General features: G+C 28.8%; 1 protein-coding gene across 1 annotated transcript in view; it reads right to left on the bottom strand.

Moving 5' to 3' along the window:
- Positions 1 to 12607: 12607 nt before the first annotated feature.
- Positions 12608 to 20022, bottom strand: part of LOC119669249 — a 14153-nt gene continuing 6738 nt past the window's right edge. Inside the window, exons 4-7 of the mRNA XM_038079073.1 lie at positions 16837 to 16976; positions 16272 to 16634; positions 14346 to 16152; positions 12608 to 14277 (exon numbers count right to left, since the gene is read on the bottom strand). Of these exons, the coding sequence (XP_037935001.1) occupies positions 14137 to 14277; positions 14346 to 16152; positions 16272 to 16634; positions 16837 to 16976 (2451 nt within the window). The 3' untranslated portion in view covers positions 12608 to 14136. The remainder of the gene's footprint in view (positions 14278 to 14345; positions 16153 to 16271; positions 16635 to 16836; positions 16977 to 20022) is intronic.

Below are 20022 nucleotides of genomic sequence, written 5' to 3'. Positions count from 1 at the left end.
TTATTATCGCAAATAAAAATTGTTTATTAGGGATTTTGTGGTTGGCTGCCTACTTTATATATGCACAAAATGTGCTTATAAAAGGAATACCACTACTTGAATATATTCAATTAGTATATAAGTTCAATGAAGAAATAAAAGATGGTGAATGTTTTGTTGTGATTTACTCGATCTCAGCCCCATAGAACAATTGATTTATTGATCAAGTTGCTTTTTATAAAAATTATGAATAAAAATAAACTATGATTAACACAATAATTTATTGTTTTAATGACTAAAATTTATGATAATAATTTTGTTTTTGTCATTTGTTAAATAAAATACTTTTTTATAAAAATTTTTTATTTAAACCAATATTTCGGCTATATTTTATAGGTGTCTTCAGGATACTACTTTTTCAAAAACTCAATTTTTTTTGAAAAAAGTGTATCAAATAATTATTTACCAATTATTCCGTTTCACAAACAAAATTATAATTATTATGATTAAATACATTACTATGAAGACTTATATCAGTTTATAATATATATGTGTAGATGCCTAAAAGACGGTGGAATAATGTCGTACAAAAATAATTATTTATATTACTATAAAATAATAATGATAATAATGATATATTACATATTATAAGTTGTAATTTAACGTGAATTATGACGGGAGTGATAGTCATTATTTATTTAATAGAAATTAGTATATTTAGTAGAGAAGTTTCGAAAAATAGTGAACTACAACAAAAACAATTACTTTTATTTTATTATTAGTTGACTATTTTTCGAAATCTTTCTACGTTATTTTAATGAAAATTTTTTTGCCGAAAGTGATGTGTCTTATTACGAAAAGAAGAAGGGTTCGAATAGAAATGAAAGGACAACAACAAAAATTTTAGTTAATTTATTGAAATTCCGCTGACAATATAATACTGTTTTGAGTTTTGCCAAATACTTATCATGAGTGGTCTTAGGAAATAGATGTTTTTTAAAATTAGTTTATAGTCCGTATATGAATTGTTTGGACTGCAAGTGTAAGACTTAGAACTCTTGTATGTTAAATTAGAAGTATTTTATCTCCTTCAAAATATACTCCTTCTGAAGCGATACACATATGCCAACGCTTAACCCAATCTTCCATACACTTTTCGTAGGCCCGTGCAGGTAGGACTTTTAGTTCCTTCAGCGAATTCTCCTTTACCGATTCAATCGACTCAAAACGCTTACCACGAAGGGGCAATTTGAGTTTCGGGAACAGGAAAAAGTCGCACGGATCCAAATCTGGCGAATATGGTGCATGAGCGATGACAGTGGTGCCGTGTTTGGTCAAAAAATCGCGTACAACAAAAACTGCCATTGCAAAAATCGCTAAATGCACTTAAAATAGTCTCACATTAAGAGCTGCTATAAACAAACTAATTGACAGATAGCGCTTAAATTTGTAACATATGTCAAGAAAAGGGGGTACCAACATAACAAAAAAAAATTTTTTTGAAAAAGGTCTATTACTTAAGTAGTAGTTAACAAACAATAAAATCCGGATACTTTTTGAGCAGAATGTAAAGTACCTTTTTTGTGCTACAATTTTCAAAGAGGGCTATGCAAATGCTACTCTACAAGTTCGCTAATTGCGATCAGAATAAAGTGCATAATATTATAATTCGTATTTCCTACAATTCTATTTTTTTATTGCTAATTTTTTTTTTCAGGACGTGACTCATCTTATAGAAATAAAAGACATATATGGATTATAAACTAATTAAAAAAATTCGAATATTTCCTAAGACCACTTCTGATGAGTATTTGGCAATATTCGAAACAGCGTTGCATGGTCAACCAAACTTCAATAAATTAGCTAAAATTTTTGTTGTTATCTTTTTACTCCTATTCGAATTGTTCTATATATTATATTAAATTATGAAATATATAATATATATTCAAATGCAATATGTCTTGTACTTCAAGCATTTGATTGTCTTACAACAGGAAATCTTTATTTGGCACATTAATATATCGCAGATATAAAAATATAATTAAAATAGAAAAACTAATCTTTTTATCTGTTTAGTTTAACCTACTTCAATATTGTGGAGCTTATATATTAAACAAAACTAAATAGTTTTATATATACATATATACACGAGAAAAAATTTCTTTTTTTTAGATTTATTTAAGTGAAATTTCTTATATAAAAGATATATGATTAGCAATATCTTTAGTATTAATACTCATATACCACTTCTATTGCAGCTTCACTTCACAATAAATATACCGCTTCTACAATTATATTGTCTTTATTGCATATATAGAATATATATATGCTTGTATAAATTATATACAATGCAATTTTTTCTTGTTCCATTTATATTTCTCTAGGACCCTCTATGTAATTAGAACTAATTTGTTAGTTGAAGTTGAATTATTCAAGTTAATTTCATGCCACTGTAGTTACGTACATGTAAATACATTAACATGCAAGCAAAAATTCTTAAATAATTTTTCACTGGACCATGAGGGTAATTATTTCTGCAACATTGGGTTCCTATCTGCTTTCTTTAGGATTTGCAAACGAAATTAATAAGTGAGCATTCAACAATTTTAGTGCCAAACTTTTGCTGCTACCACAACGTATATTGCATTCTGCAAGGACATATGCGGGCGTTTGAACTGACATCCCTGCCTTGCCCTGCCCTGCCCTGCCCTGCTCTGTCCTAGTCAGTGCGTGCCACACATTTCCAGTGCCAGTGACACAAATAGAGCTTTTGTAATAAAAACACAAAAATTGCAAACAAAAAGGCGCTTTATTTGCTTGATGTCCTTTTTTGTTCCCTGCTAATGTGCTCTGCTAACTGTCTGTCCTTCTAACTGCTCGTCGTTCGGTACTTCAATGTTCTTACTTTTAGATGCGAGTGAAGTGAATGCCACGTTGTCTGGGTAGTGTTTCGAGTTGAAGTTAAGTTTAAAGAATTCCATAAAATTTTGCTTAGAAGAGAAACGCATATAGGATAAGTCTAGGACAATATTTGTAAACTTAAATCGAAATGGATTTTTTTTCTCAACTTTAACTTGTTAAGTTTTATTCAAATGAATTGAAGTTTTTGAATTAAAATAAAATAGTCTTTGCTGAAATGATTTTTCTAATTTAAATTTTTTAAATTTATTTTATATATTCATTTAAGAATTTTTTTTCCCGGTTTTTGAAATATTTTCTAAACTCATTCCGTTTTTTGCAAGCACTTAATTTTTAAAAGTATTTTTTTTTTTGTGACTTATTCTTCACTTTTGGCAGTTTGTGCCACATTTTTTTTTTAGTTTGGCTACATTGCCAAGGAGTGACCCTGAAATTTAATACTTTTTTTCGGCATTATTCGCAGTTTGTTGGGATTGTGAGGAGTCCTTTTTCAGCCTTTTTGCGTAACAAAGCCAAAGGAACTTCATAAAAGCATTTACAATTACCACGGCGATTGCCTTTTATTTTTTCTTCATTTAATGCCTGCATGCACACAATTTCCTTTTTAGTCTAATGAATTTTTGATAAGTTGCCTCGTTGTAATTTGAATCGTAAAACAGCAGATAAATAAAGCAGGAGTAAAGTCTGAAGGTACCTACATGAAGAACCTACATGATAAGATCTAAAAAATAAAATTGTAATATTTTTATTTTATTCAATATATTTTTCCTGGATTCTGATGTCAATGAACTGCCTTAGTAACGCAGATTTTATTACGGCATCCCTTTTTGAACTACACTTAAGCAATATTAAGATTGCATAAATAATTTATATTTCATTTCTGTATAATTTGGCTTAACTTACTCTTGAAACATAAAATACGTTTTTAAATTAATTTAACTTCATTTTCATCATAAAAGTCAGAAAATGATATCAACCAACCAATTTTTCCAATCATTCCAGGAAAAAATAAACATTCATCCATATTATTAAGAATATAGTTAATTTACAGAAGTTTAAATTCTACATGTTGGGAAATAAAATTGGATGGAATTGAAGTAATTAAACAACTTACAATTGTTTATTTTCTAGGCAATTTCTTAATAGGCAACAAATTTCACTAAATTTTTTTAACAAATGAAATTACAAGTGTCTAATGGACTTAAGCTGATGATCCCAAATGTCTGCAGTCAACAAACAAAATGTCATCAAAACAAATGATGACTAAGTCTAATGGATATTAGGCTAATGATCTCAAATATCCGAAAAATATGAGTAATGATGACTCATGATGATAATAACGATGATGACCCAAATATCATCAAAATAGATAATAGCTGCGTCTAATGGATATTAAGCTGATCTTACATATCCGTAGTCTGTAGACCAATATATCAAATGATCACTATGCCAAATGATAGATTCCAAATATTCGTATTGAATATATTTTACTGACACATCAGGTTCTTGAGATATTGTTTGAAATGTATTTTTTGGTTATTTTTTTATATTGATCCTATTTGGTACATTGTTTATTACAAATTTGAATCATATTGATTTGATTTAGTGGCCAGACCTCCAGTCGCTCAATTAGCAGATTGGTTTTACTCTTTTTCAGTAGAACTATTATTCGCTTGATGTAGAATTTTGAATTATTTCTTAGACAAGCTTAGTTCGATGCTTTTCATATTCTACTTTTCAATATTGTCACATTCCTCAAAAGAAGACAGGTTCATTTGAAAATTTTCTCAGTCTTCAAAAGATGATAGTGCAATAGTTACACAAATTGCTGAATGTACTCTAATTTTTACCAAACCAACTGAAATATGTTGTTGTTGCTGGATATGTTATGACGCATACAATATATAGTCAATCGCTACATGGGAGATTGTAGTCAATATCTACAATGTGTCGTTTCCGACTTTGAAAACAAACAAACAACTGCTATAACTGCTATAAGTTATTCAATCAAGTTAAGCATCTTCCTTGATTCAAACGCTAGTTAGTCCAGTGAAGCCAGTCATATAAAAACTATTTATGTATGGTTTATATATCAAACTTTCTACAAATTTAAAGTTTTGAGACTAACACTTGGAGGGCATGAAAATATATATGTACTAAGAAACTGATAATAGCTGATAATAGATATTCGGGACTTCTCGAAATAACTGTACTGATAGCGAAAAATATAATCTACTAATTATAAAAAATTGTTGTTGTTGTGGTATATTACTATTTAAAACAAAGTTTAAAGTCATATTTAGAAATTAGTTTCTTCGATATAATTAACCTTACAACCAAGTTTAATTATGAATAAATTAAGTTAACGTCGAAATATTAGAAATAACTTATTCTTTTAGTTTGGAAAAGTAAATTTTTCTATTATGATATTAAATAATCAATGTATTTTAGAGAAAGAGAATGTGAGTACTTGGAAAATCTTTTATAGACATTTGCTTAATATAGAAAGCTTACATGAAAACAAAGCTAACACAGTTTAATATCTACAACTGAAAGGAATATACTATTTACTCGAATTTTAATTGCAATTCGAAATCTGAGCTAACCTCATATAGTAATATAAAAATTTATAAGAACTTTTAGGATACAGTCACTGCATAAAATGTTCATTGCAGCTAAAACTCTAAGTCAAAATCTGTAAAGCCATATTTACATAGAATTCAGCTGCACTTATGACATAAAGCCACTAACTACAATATTGAGCTGTTATAGACATATCAAATCAGAATTTTGCAACAAATCTAACATCTGCACTATACTATAATTATATATAAAGAACTTGGCAAAGGGTTAGTAATTTGCCAAAGATATGAAAAACCTGATTGCAAAGCAAAATTTGCCCCATTGTAACTTAAAATGAATATATATTAAGCATAAAGTATCTACAGTTATTAGAAAAAATACAATAAAAAATTATTAATCGAAATTTATTCTGTCATTATAAAAGTAGACTTTAGCGATTGGAAAAATACTATACCAGCACTTAAAGGACCATATATATTTTGTGATGTGATTTGGGTAGAACAGTCGACACCTTCTGCTAACACTTGCCTTGAACTAGTAATTTTAACATTGGGAACAGATAATATCATACAAATCCGTTCAAGTGAGAACAGTTGCAAGCAGCGGTATCTTTTAGGAGCATTTTTTAAATCATTATTCGAGAACACTTTTTACATAAATAAATAGAAATGTGCATTCTATTATTTATATCTCTTTTTCAATTATAGGTAAAGTCATATTATGTATACAAATGTACATAAACATAAGTTCTACTATTTTGTATTTCAATTTTTAATTATTACTAAAATCATTTTCATACAAAAAAGAAAACAACATCTGGTATTTATGATGATGTCTTTTAAGCGCCAGTAAAATTTTTAATTTCAGATACTTTATGCTCTTCATGTAACATATGTAGATATATGGTATGTATAGAATAATTTTAATTGATAAATCTATTTGAATATATTATATATAAAATATATATAAATATAGTTATAAGTATATTTATATAAGTATATATTATATATATTTATATAAGTATATTAACGTAGTATATATATTGTTTTTAGTGTACACGAGTAAAATTAAATTAATATTTTTTTGCTTATTATCAGTGCGTGTGAACAGATTTATTATAACATATCTATTAAAATAAATATATTTTTAAAAAATGTTGTAGTACCTAATCAAGCTCACTGCATAAGTTTTATTACTGCACTATTATTATGTTTTAAACTAAATACATAAACATATACATATGAGTATATATATGTTTTAATAATCATTATTTATTTCAATAATTATTATTATAATTTAATTATTATACTAATCAATTTGATTGATTTGAATGAATACAAAAACATAATATGCATTACTTATTTAATTATTATATGTTAAATTATATGTGTATATTTATGTAAACATTTTAATAAATATAAAATATAAAAATACTGGTAATATTGTTGCTTTAATTTTAAATCTTTAACGGAAGAGTTTATGCAGAAAAAGCAATAACAGCATTAAATTGTCACTTACTTGAGCTTTGCTGTCGACGTCGCAGTTTTACTTTCCACATAGTTGTTGTTGTTGTTTTGTATTATTATTTACTGCTCTCACTGCTTTCGTGGCTTTTTTTTGCACAATTGTTTTTGTTTCTCTAATTGTTTCGGTAAATTATGATTATAATTATTGCATTTGGTGTTTGATGCTATTTTTAATGCAATCATTATAAATAAATTATTCGGCATTAGCGAATATTTTTTTATACACAAATGTAATAAATGTGTGTATATCATATCACACTTAATATTTCAATTATTAGGCTTTTTTAATTGAATTTTTTAACTATTATCAACAATATGTGTATGTTAATTAATTAAATTAAACAAATAAAATTTAAATATTAATTTATTTATTATTTTTGAACAGTTTTATTATACAAAAATATCACAGCTTATAGATTTGGAATGATTGTATTATAAAATATGTGTTTTAAACCGGTTTAATAGGTTAATAGCCATATTGCATTTAAAAACTTAATTGAATTAAATTTAAATACTTCCAAAATAAATATAAATGATTGATGATAAACATAAACCCTTCTCTTTTTAACACTATTTTAAGAATGAAAGCGTAAAATATTATTACTGTAACAACACACGAGGATGCTTTACATTGAGCGGCGTGAAGAAGAGTGAATTAATGCTTTAAAACTCATTGATCAAAGTTAAATGAGGGCGAAAGTAAGAAATTGAGTGAAGCTTTAAAAATATACTTATTTTGACAATTTAATAATGAACATAATTTACTCAGGCAATAGAAAAACTAATGACCGTAATTTAATAATAAGCACCATTAAGAATAATCAACAAAGCACTAAAATATTAAACAACAACAATTGCAATATAAATGACAACTGATCGCTATATTTGGAGATGTGCAAAAATGCAACAACAAGATAACGTTATGCGAAAATGATTGACATTGAAGGTTGGCAAACACATATAGTATGTGGCCCTTACGAGGAGTTGTTTTTGCTTTGCTTCACACCTCCAAAAGAGTAAAATAAAGCTCTTTTTTATTTTTGACTTCGATTGATCAGTAGTCAATTCACAACAAAGCAACAATAAATCACATTTGACTTAAAATTTCCTTGAAAGACTTTTGTTGTTGTTGTAAATTTTAAATATTCTTTGATTTAATATGTAAGCTTCTCCTAATTGTGTAGTTGTTGCAATTCGTTCATTCGTTCATTTTAGCATCTTCGTATATAGCAGTCTCTCACGTTACTCCAATTTTCTGCCCTTTAGTTTGAAAGCACCTATCAATAATGGTGCACTTTTGTTCCAAATAATTGAATTTATTATTTTGTTTTTTTATTGATTGTTATTAGTGCAAGTGAGAAGTCGCGGTAAAGTGTTGATGCTTACGATAAAAAATATATATTTTAACGGGTAAAATGTGTTTTGTTATTAATATTTATAATTTGTTAATAATTAATTAAGTGTTTTTTAAGTGCTTTAGTGTTATTTCTTGTGTAATGAAAATAAATCAGTTTCGTATTAAAAAAAAGTTTAAGATCAAAGCATTATAATTTTTTTTCTCTATATCGTGTATAATATTTATCAGTCGCAGATACCGTTTTATTTCATTTATTTTATTGTAAGTTTCTTTGCTTTTATTATATTAATTATATTAATATATTAATAATTAATATTAATATATTATATACAATAATGTATATAAATCTCTATTTATTTACCTAATCAAAACTTATATTATATTTGCAATTTAATTACAGGGAAATGGTGCTTAGTTTTCTTTACGCACCTGTCTTAACAGTTCAACTGGTGAGTACAGTTTTTTGCTTACATATTCAATTGAAAAATAAAATTAAAAATCAATAAGGGCTTATTTTTATCAGACCTTACATTGTTTATTATTAGAAAAATCGATTAATAAAAGCAATATAAAATTTTTTTTGTTGTTATAAGGTAGAATGATTTATGTACTATCGTCGAAATTATGTGAGCGATGCTCTAACATTATGTTAAGCAATATTAATTATTTACTTTTAAAAATACTATATTTAAAATAATTGATTCTTTTAGACTGAGAGGTCATTTTATAATCAAAAAGTTTTATATATGATGTCAAGAAAGAAAATGTTTTGAAAGTCTTTACCATATGTGCTTAAATATTGGTCTTTCTTTATAGTATGGAATCTTTTTTTATATAATAAATAATTTTTTTTTACTTCTAACTTATTTGTAATGCAGCTATGACTTTAATAATTAAACGTATACCAGCTTTTACACTTCTTAAGTTAAAAAAAATGGTATTATTATAATTAAAGCACGATTATTTATTTCTTTAGATCATTTAATTAGCTTGAAACATTATATTCAGTAATCTTATGAGTATACGAAGAATTTTAAAAGAGGCAATTCCACATTTTATTATTGGTTACAGTAGTATGTATACATATAAGACCTTCAAATCGAAGTACATTTATCAGATAAGAATTAAGACTATTTTAAGATTTTTAGAAAAAGTAAATACACATACGATATAAGTAAACTATTTTCTATTACTATTATATATATTTTATAATGGTACGCTATTATAAAAATAAAAACTTACTTTGAATAAAAAAACTATTCAATAAATTCAATGTATATGTTGGTCTGAATCGATAACTGCTGTTTTACTAGAAGCCGAAAAATTGTTCTATTTTTATATATTTTTTATCTTTAAATTCGCTTAAAGATGAGTTGTAAAAAACTGCAACTCTAAATTTATCTTCTGTACTGTATCCCCAAGGAATTGTTTTGATTTTACTCTAATAATTTCAAGTAAACCTTAAAATATGTATCATATGCATATAGGAATTAAAGTTCCTGTTTCCCAATAGCATTTTTGCTCAAGTTAGTATATATCTTTTTAGAAATTATACAAGTTATAAAGTACAGAACAAAACAATATCCTATAAAATCTTCTCTGGTACAAATGATCAGACGTCATTTTTAACTTCCTGCTCGTCGTTTACTGATGTCGCTTTGTTCGCTGTGCTGGCAACACCATCTCACCATACTGGTGCTACCAGTTTATTCCTATATAAATGAAAATGAGGTTTTTATTTAGTATAGCCATATAATATTATTGTAATGTTGGAGGAATTTTACTTTACGACTAGAAAATCCATTGAGCCCCCTTCATGGATATAAAATATTTTTTCAATTTCGATTTGATTGATAAATTTCAGTATTGAATCTTCATTACCGTTTTATGTTTTCAGCCAACATAAGATAACGAGCTAGGTTTTTCTTTCTTTTATATATCAGTCTGAGGCAAAGTGCCATCACGTATTTTTAAATTTCTTTCCCTTCCATAAAAATTCAAAAGTTCTATTAACGTAAATTTTCAGTTTTCAAAACTGATGCTTTAACATATACTTTGCTTACAGAGTTTCTGTAATGATTCTTAAGTTATTTCGACTTAAGTGAATAAAATTCTAATAACAGGGGGCTTAAAATTCCAATGTGCGATATCGAATGTGATGACCCTGATACATAATCTTACTATAATTTCCTCTATTTCTATTCTTCTTTCCGAATGAATGAAAAAAGCGTATGTATTTTTGTTATATTTTATTAGTTTAGTTATTATTAGTTTATTATTATTGACTTTGTTTTTTATTCCATTGTAAAAAGACTATACTTACTCCAGTATTCCGTTTCTGTTTTTTCTGTTCTTCGCAAATAAAAAAAATTCTGTTTTACTATTTTTTTTTGTAGGTCCAACAAGACTATAAAATTATTAATAATTAAATCGTGACTTTATTTCGTCTTTTCTAAAGTATTGTATCTCACTGCGATAATCACTTATTAGCATAGTTTTAAGGTTGATTTGGTATTCACTCAATTATAAAAATAAAAAAGTGTACGCATTATACCTTATCTATTAAGATAGTTCTTCAATTGTGTATTGGTTGCGCTGTTAGTGACATATATATTAACTAGCAGGAAGTTGCTTAAATTAATTTGAGTGTACCTTTTCACAGTACAAGACAAAGGTAAAGGCAAGTGAGTTTGATAATTTTTTATATAAAAAAATGTGGGATCAAGTACTTAATAAGAAAGTATGTGTTTAAAAACTAGCGAATCTTACAAAATATTAATAAAGGCCTTCCGAATCTATGTTACAATCATAAGTCAATAATAGTTCTTACATATGTATACGTACAGATACATATATATATATATATATATATATTTATGCCTTCATAAACCAAATTGTTCCTGTATTTTATTATCATTATTTTAGTAAGCTGTAAAAGCTCTGCCAACTGTTCTATAGTATAAGCCCTACCCACCTGGTGCAATTCTAACCGTAGTTAAATTTAAAATTAAATATTATATTTTATTAAGTACTCGTTTTATAGGGTAGCATATATATTTAGTTTTTATAAAAAAAATAAATTTATTTCTTAATAATACTGTAAAATAGTTACACTGTCCCAAAACAGCCCTTTTGTTCTAAAGAAGAACAATTCAGTATTAAATTCGTATTGAATTAATAAAACAAATTTTTGTTAGTAGTTAATTTAATTTTATTTTTTATTTATTTATTTTGAATACATGAATTACATCTTTCTACAAATAATTGTTAAAAAATATATATATACTTATATATATATGTATATATATAATTATGCATTAATTAGTTTATAGATATGAACATTTTGTAAATTAACTTAAATTTTACAATAAGCATAATAATATATCATTAAATTTCAATTTGCTTAATTTGTTTTTACATTTTTTTATTTATTTATATATTTAATATGGACGGTATTAACAGATTTGCATATATAGTATATTTATAAAAGTAATTATGTTGAAAAATTGTTAATTTCGTTTGTGCTCAAATTATTTTGTGCACTTGTTCGTTTTAATTTATAATTAATACTTCAAGCATTTTAAGCTAATTCATTTATATAAATAATTTATATGTATACATAAAATACAAATTAATTATATTATTTATTCTATAATAGTTATATAGAGAATTAATAAAGGCAATTGCAGCAAAGTCCCTCCACCTTCGTATAGCGCATTTATATTATATAAATTTTATTTTCATAGCAAAAAATACAATACAATGTAAATAGTAATTTTGGAATGAGAAGTTAAATATTCAAAGATAAATTTAAATAAAAAGTAAAGCAATTCAATAATTTGTATTTTTGAATTGATTAATTAATCAAACTTTTCCAGTATTTCACTTATCAAGAAAATTAAAAAAAAAATATTTTTATATAAAAAAATGTGAAATAAATGAAAAAGTTTGAAAAAATTAAGAAATTATTTTTCGAAACCTATTTGTGTGAATGCAAAAATATGTAGAAATTTTTTTTTATTAATAAATAATAAATTACAAAAAGTTTATTTAACAAAAAAATTAAATTTATAATTTATTTAGGCGAAATATTGACAATTGCTACCTAAACAATTATTTAAATTACAGTAAATAAATAAATACATGCAAAATTGATTTTACTGATTTATGAATATATTTTTTTGTGTGGTGTAAATTGTTTTTAAAAGTTTTATTTTTTATTTTTATTTTATATTTTCTTTTGCTATTTATTATTTTTTAATTTTGGCATTTTCATACAATTTTATTTGAAATTTATGTTTGTCAAATCAAATCCATCATTTTTGATTGCCCCAATAATCTAGCCTGTATTTTTCTGCTTATGTCAGACAGTCACAAGTGTGCTTATATTTGTGATTGATGATGTGAGAGTTGGCTTAAAAATTTATTCATTCACATATACTTCAATGAGATGAAGAAGTATATATGTTTAAATAAAATTGATTTGTTTTAATTAAATTGAGAATATTACGAAGGCTGTCAGTAAATTGTGGTTCATATGTATAGAGTATTTGTCATTTCTGTAAATTGTATTGTATAGAAAAATTCTATTTAACTATTTATTAATACTTTCAAATTTTAATAAAAAATACATTTTACAGCCAATCTTTTCTATTAGAACTATTACACCTATTTCTTCTTATAATTCTAATAGAAAATAATTTTTGTAAAATTAGTTGCATAAAAAAATTGCTTTTATCTATTCGTACTAATAGTTTGAACCGCTTTTATATTTCGTTAATTAATATATTATCCTCTTCAGAATATGAGGCAAAAATTATAGCTTTCATCTTACTTAAATTGCAAAAATTATGTTTCGTATGCGAAAATAATTTTGATTTATTGCAATTTCCATGTGAGGCACACATAAAATTCACCTGTGACTACACCGCCTTTGGCACATACACCTATAAAAAGATCCATTAAATTTGTATAACCAAATGTCCTGCCAGGCTAAAGCCACATGTGCAACGCCGCACCAAACATCCTGTTGCCATAAGTTGTGACGTGCAGACAAGGCACATTTTTCGGTTTGACATGAAACATTGCCTACTTTCCGGCTAAAAGGTTTTTGGCTCATTTTGCGCAACTCATCTTATTTTCCGTCGCAAAATTTACAGGCCACGGGCCACACTACATGACTTATTGCGGTGTGTCTGCTTAAATTTAAGCAAATTTACTGTTTCAATTGGGCTATGTATGGGAAAGCATATCGTGTTTTATGTTAATTGGACTGAAAGTAACTTTTGCGGGTTACTAAATTAATTTTCTTTAAGTGGCAAGTTTTTGAATTGCGCTGCAGTAATATTGAAAACCACAAAGTCCATGACTTTGTTACTCTGTATTTAAAAGCAATTTAATTTGCTTGGTTGGATATGCTTTCAAAAATTACTTTGACTCTAGATCCCATATAAATTGCATTCATACAAAAGATTTCATCTTAAAACTAGCATAGTTTGACTTAATTTAGTTTATATAAGGAAAAAAAATTACTAGCGATATATATAGTTAAGCTTTCTACATACATTTATATATTTTGAGTTTCATGTATAACTCTTAGTTTAGCAATTTTTCATATATTAGTTTTAAGTAACATAGGCAGGAGTTTATTTAATTGGCACTTTTTTGTTAATTGTTTTAAATATTTCACATTATTACATTTTTATGACTTCAAACTGATATTTTAAGTGTCACTTCTATTTCATTATATATATAAATCAACTACTCAGTTGTCTACCATTCTCTGGGACGTGCACCACTGTCGCCTTTATAAGTGCTACGTCGAGTCTCGACATATTCACTTTGAGTTTGAGCCACAATGCGCCCAGCCCGTGGCGGTGGTGGAGGTGCTGGCACGCGTGGTTGGAATGTTGTCTGCAAAACAAAAATTAATATTATTATAGGTACATATTATTCTTTACTCAAAAGTATATCGCACTTACCAAACGTTGCGATCTTCTTGATTTGGGTGTACCCTCAGGTGAGGACATATCTTCTGGCGCTACCCAATGTTCTGTGAACTCACTAGCAGAACGTGCCAATGATGGATGACTTACTGAGCGATGGAATGAACGTCGGTCCTCATCGTCATATGTATAATGCATTGGATAAAATGAACTGACATCTGACACATTATCCAAATGCTCAGGACGTCCAAAATCAACGGTTACCTCTGACATGGAACGGAAATCATTATGATCGGTATTATACGAAGTACGCGAAGAGCGACGTGAACGTTGTAAATTAAAACCAGTATGAACATTAATTGGCATGGTCGGATCATTACGTATAGTACGCACACTGGAGCCACCGTCACTGTCGTATTCATATAATGTTGGCAAGGAGCTTCGACGCGAACGTGTATCCCAAGGTTGAGTTTTCTTACCACGTTTAGGTGCACGCATTTCAACATCTATATCGTCATCATTGGGCGGTGCCAATATACGTATAATAACATCCCATGTTTGTGGTTCAAATATACGTTCATAGCGTGTATCTTGACGTATACGTTCAAAATCTTCCCGTACCACTGCTTCTGTTAACATAGTACGTAGTGATGATTCGGTTGTTATGATTTCCTTCCATTTTGCTTTATCATCATAGCTAATGAAACGTGTTAATGGATGTACGCTTGAGTGTACAGAGCTGGCGTCATCAACTTCTGACATTTCTGGTTCTTCAAGTATACGTATAAGCACATCCCAGTTAGGTACAGCTTTGTCTTCCGGTGGTAACTCAATTGGTTTCATATTTCCAACCAATTCTGGACTTGTCAGTTTTTCTTTGTTATCATAAATTTGCTGTGGCGGTTCAGTTGGTTTGATTGGTAAAGTTAGTTCTGAGCGTTCCATTTTGGGTGTCAGTGTCATACCAGAAGCGCTTGATATATCTGAGAAGTTCTCCCATTGCATTTGTTCACGTTCAGTTGGATAATTGCGTATTTTCACATCCCAAGTTGGGTCAGGTACTGGTGGTGGCAGTGGTTTAGCTCTAGGTTTGTATTCAGTAACGCGTCGTTTATGACTTTCAATATCCTCAATAGTCTTTTTCTCAGTTATAGTACGCAAATATACATCATCAACTATATGCGAAGTTACTTGTGGTTTTTTGATCACAATTGGTGGTTCTGGTGGTAGGTATTCTGCCTCAAAGAAGTGTGTACTATCAACAATTTCACCAACTGAATGCATATCTGGTGCTTCGGAGATCAAGTCTGTAATTTCACTTGCTGCAGGACCGTCAGTGTAATCTGACCAAGTTTCTGGACGTCCGTCAACGACTTCATGGTGTGTGCGTGTGTAGACAGAGAATACAGGTTCTGGTGGTGGTGGCATTACAATAGTTGTTTGTTTGGGTGCAGGATGTAGTTCAGGCATGTAAGTGAACTGTGTTTGCACGGTTTCTTCCTGTGCTGGCAGTGAATCCATTGTAATAATACTTTCACGATCTTCATGGGTTTCCATAATAGTCGATAAATTATTGCGTTCTGGTCGTAGTGTAGCAACGCTTTCTGTATCGGATGTAACGGGTGATGGGGGTGGTGGGGGTGATTTTTTAACTCGTACTTGTACATCGAATTTAGGTGAAGGCGATTCTTTGACTGCAATTGGTAAACGAGGCACCGAAGTTGCAACTGCATTTGCTGCTTGCACCTCTTGTGTGTGACCGTAGTGGTCACTATAAATGCTTGAAGTTTCTTGCACAAAGGCGCGATTTTCGAAACTACCGGCGGAACTAAATGGCAGTGATCTATAATACAAAAGCGATTTGTAAAAAATAAAAAAGTTTATAATAGTCGGTTTTCTTAGTTATTAATATTTTTCCAATTTATATGCATAAGAGAAAGAATACTCAATAATTGTTCTCACCTCGTATCGATTTCTTCAATTTCCGAATGTGATTCGCTTGGATAGTCCGAAGGTATTAGTGCACCCTCGCTACCAGAAGAGCTGTGCACTGCGGCTAAGGCAGCATGTGCACGAGGTATTTTAACTCCTTCAAAGGTACTAATATTGCCCATACTACCATCACTTAATTTAGTGATCTCAGAGCCGCTGCTAATAGACATAGGCAAACGTCGCACAACTGGTATAGGTCGGCTGCGCAGGCAATAATATGAGACAGCCAAACCGAGCAGTAGTAGCGTAAGGAACATAATAGCACAGATGATCATCAGTATTTGTATACCTTTAAGTGGTGGATGTATGACTGCAGCTACATCGGGAGTTAAGCTAAGAAGTATATGTATGTATATGTGATTATTTTAATTATTTAGGGAAAGTTTCGAATGTGAGATCTAAAATTATTAGAAAATTTTTACTAAACCCAGAAATTGTGTTTTAAGCACTTGTGTCTCTAAAAATGGTTATAGAAAAGTCATCTAACCAGTTGGATATATGGCTTGAACTAAAAATTTATGTCTTCATTACTTACATGCGAGCTGGCAATGCTGGTGGCAGTGACGGTATTGGTGGTGGATAACGACAGACAATTGTTATAATCTCATCGCCATCCATTTCTAGGTTAGCATGGAAGCGCACGATTATGTTGTTGGTGAAAACTCGTGTGGGATTCTAATAAAATAAATATTTGAAAATTTTTCCTATAGTAAGGATATGAAAGTCTTACCTGTATGGTACCACATCCCTTTAGTGGCAACTCTAATCTATAGCTTAAGGCTCCTTTACCATTTACACGACATGCGCTACTACGATCGTAGTCAGCTTGTATGATGCCATGAAAAGGTTCGTTAAACTTGAGATCAACCTTTAAACAATAAAAAAAATCAATTTATTTACATGAAAGTAATTTAGATTAATATTGCTGTTATTAATAGAAAGGCATAGGGTACAACTTACTTGCATTGAGCCAGCAGCACAATTCAATGCAGCTTTGGTGCGATTCAGAAATATCAATGGGCTAATATCGTCCAATTTTGTAACCTAAAATTAAACCAAACATGTTTTAATTATAATATTAGTATTTCATAGATTAGATAAGGGATTTTAAATTTCAAATACAATTTATTACATATAGTATTTGCAATTCAGCATATGTTCAGAGTAATTAATTTTACACAATTCGCATTGAATGTCACATTGCAGTATTATATGTACTATTTATATATCTGTTTCACAATTAGCAACAATAAAACATTTGTGATATTAGCGTTACTCCGATATCATTAGGTATCATCAATATTTCTGTTATGTAAGCCACGAAAGCCAATTTCAACAACAACAATTAAACAACCACACAATTTCCTTTGAAAGCAATTAAGTAAAATGTTGGGAAAATAATTAACATAATTTTCCATAGAAAATCACAAACGCAGTGGTTCATATGTTGCAGTCAAAGCGGCATACGCGGAACCCGCATTCATATTGAGTGCAATATGCTTTTAGGTTTGGTGTCACTAACCAATATGTGGATGTGGAGTGGATATGTGGAATTGCAGATACATGATTGCGTGTGGCAAGCCATTACCTGCTGGTGTGAAATTATTACAAAGCTCCATATATTGGAGCTCATATTATTACAGCAGCCTGACGCAATGAGGAAATTGGCACAGAAGCCACTATAATTAGGAAGACCCTTTACTCTGGCTTAAAGATATATGCTTCGCTTAAGTACTTCTTCGAATTATGATTTTTTTTTGTTTGTGGCAATAATTAATTATTTAATTAATTTGTGTAATATATGAAGCTAACAGAGGTATGTTTATTTTTAGTTTCATTGTTTGTTGAAAAAAATTTAGATATTAATTTTGTATCACATCATATTTGTTGATGATGATTAGTTGACATTATTTGAAATATCTATATCAGCTGTTAAAAATAATTTTAAATAATTAATTAATTAATTAAATTAATAGAAAATAATATAAAAAGGAATACAGTTTATACTAACTGTTGAAATAAAACACAAAGTGACAAAGCTATTAAAATAGTATTAGTTGAGAAGAAAATACTACACTAAACTTACTGAAAGATCATAACTACATACGATCAGACAGCAAATTCGTGTTTATTCGTAGTATATACTATGCTATACTATATACTATGATATACTTTATATTATAAACTTTATATTTATGCATAATTGAAGACCTCGAATATTATTTAGAACTATATTTTCTCTTTTGTGTAGCAAATTCTATATGATCAAATTTTGATGGAATGGAAATTCTATATACGATCTTGAAACATAAAAAGTTGAGAACTGGAGAAATTAAATGCTCATATATACCACATTAAATTTATTTTAACGTCCGTTTTTACGAAAAAAATTAAATTCCTATTATAAACAATTGTTTCCAATAGAGAAGTTTTTATCGAACAGTAGTGAATTGCAACAACAGACATTTTTAATAATTTTTAATTAATTTTTTTTTTAAATATTAAAAAATTTTTGATTAATGGGTTTAGGAATTATATCTTATACATATTTAGTTATTAGTAAACAATTTTTTTAAACTGCACGTATGAGAGGTTGCACTCATACCCTGCTAAATTTGAACCTCAGAGTCAGTAATCATTAGCCAATTGGCTTAATGCTCAAATAATGCTCATTAACTCATATGTAGCAAGTCAACAGGCCATCTCTGCGGTATGGTGTGTTAGATTGCTTTCAATAAAATAGTTAAATAGTTCTTTAACTAAAAACATCTAAACTTTTCAAAAAAATAGTTTGTCATTTTCATTAATTCTTTAGTTGTACTTAGAAGTATATAAGGACGATATTGACCAATATCCGTTCTATTACAGAGCGGTTTTACAATAAATGTTGTGGTAGATTATTATTCTCTTCAAGTGCTGATTAATGATGTTGCATATAGAGAAAGGAATAGGAGTGCTAACTGTCACTAACTCCATTAAATCCGAACTTACAAATGTAAAACTTAAGATACCTACACTGATATGTAATGAGTTAGCTTTAATGACTTTATTTGCAGAGGCTCTACAATCAGGACTTTAAGAAAAACATGGTAATAAGGACACATGACATATCATGTGGTTTTGAAAATAATGTTCGCATTATGGATTACAAAGGTACTACAATACGATTGATTATTAGGGTACAAAAGGAGTGGAATAAAACGACTGTGTCTCGAAATTACCAGGTGTACCGGTATGAAGTGAGCGTAAAGATACAAATGTTCCGACAGGGAACATTTGTTGTGAACGAGCCTTTATTCTTTTTGTTTGTTTGCTATGACATGTGTGAAATATATTTAGTATACATCAAGTCATTGAACAGACAACACCATATTTTTTCATCGTGTTAAAAATGTCGAATTTTGTACCAGAAAGTGATGATTTGCGGAAAGCATTAATTTTTTGTTTTCATTTGAAGAAAAGAGAAAAGTGGTGCAGAGTCGCATCGAATGCTTGTCGAGGCATATGGTGATCATGCTCTATCAGAAGCAACATGCAAAAGATGGTTTCAATGGTTCAGAAATAATGATTTTGATTTGAGAAATGAAGAACGTGGAAGACCGCTAAAAAAGTTTGAAGACGCCGAATCGCAAACGATATTGGATGGAGATGACACTTTGGGTCAAAAGCAAATGGCAGAAATGTTAAATGTTGCACAACAAACAATTTCTGACCGTTTAAA

Source organism: Teleopsis dalmanni, chromosome 1 (genome assembly GCF_002237135.1).
Source record: "Teleopsis dalmanni isolate 2A chromosome 1, ASM223713v2, whole genome shotgun sequence".
NCBI classification, from domain to species: Eukaryota; Metazoa; Arthropoda; class Insecta; order Diptera; family Diopsidae; genus Teleopsis; species Teleopsis dalmanni.
The sequence above is the reverse complement of the archived record's forward strand: the minus strand, read 5'-3'. Positions and strand labels throughout refer to the sequence as shown.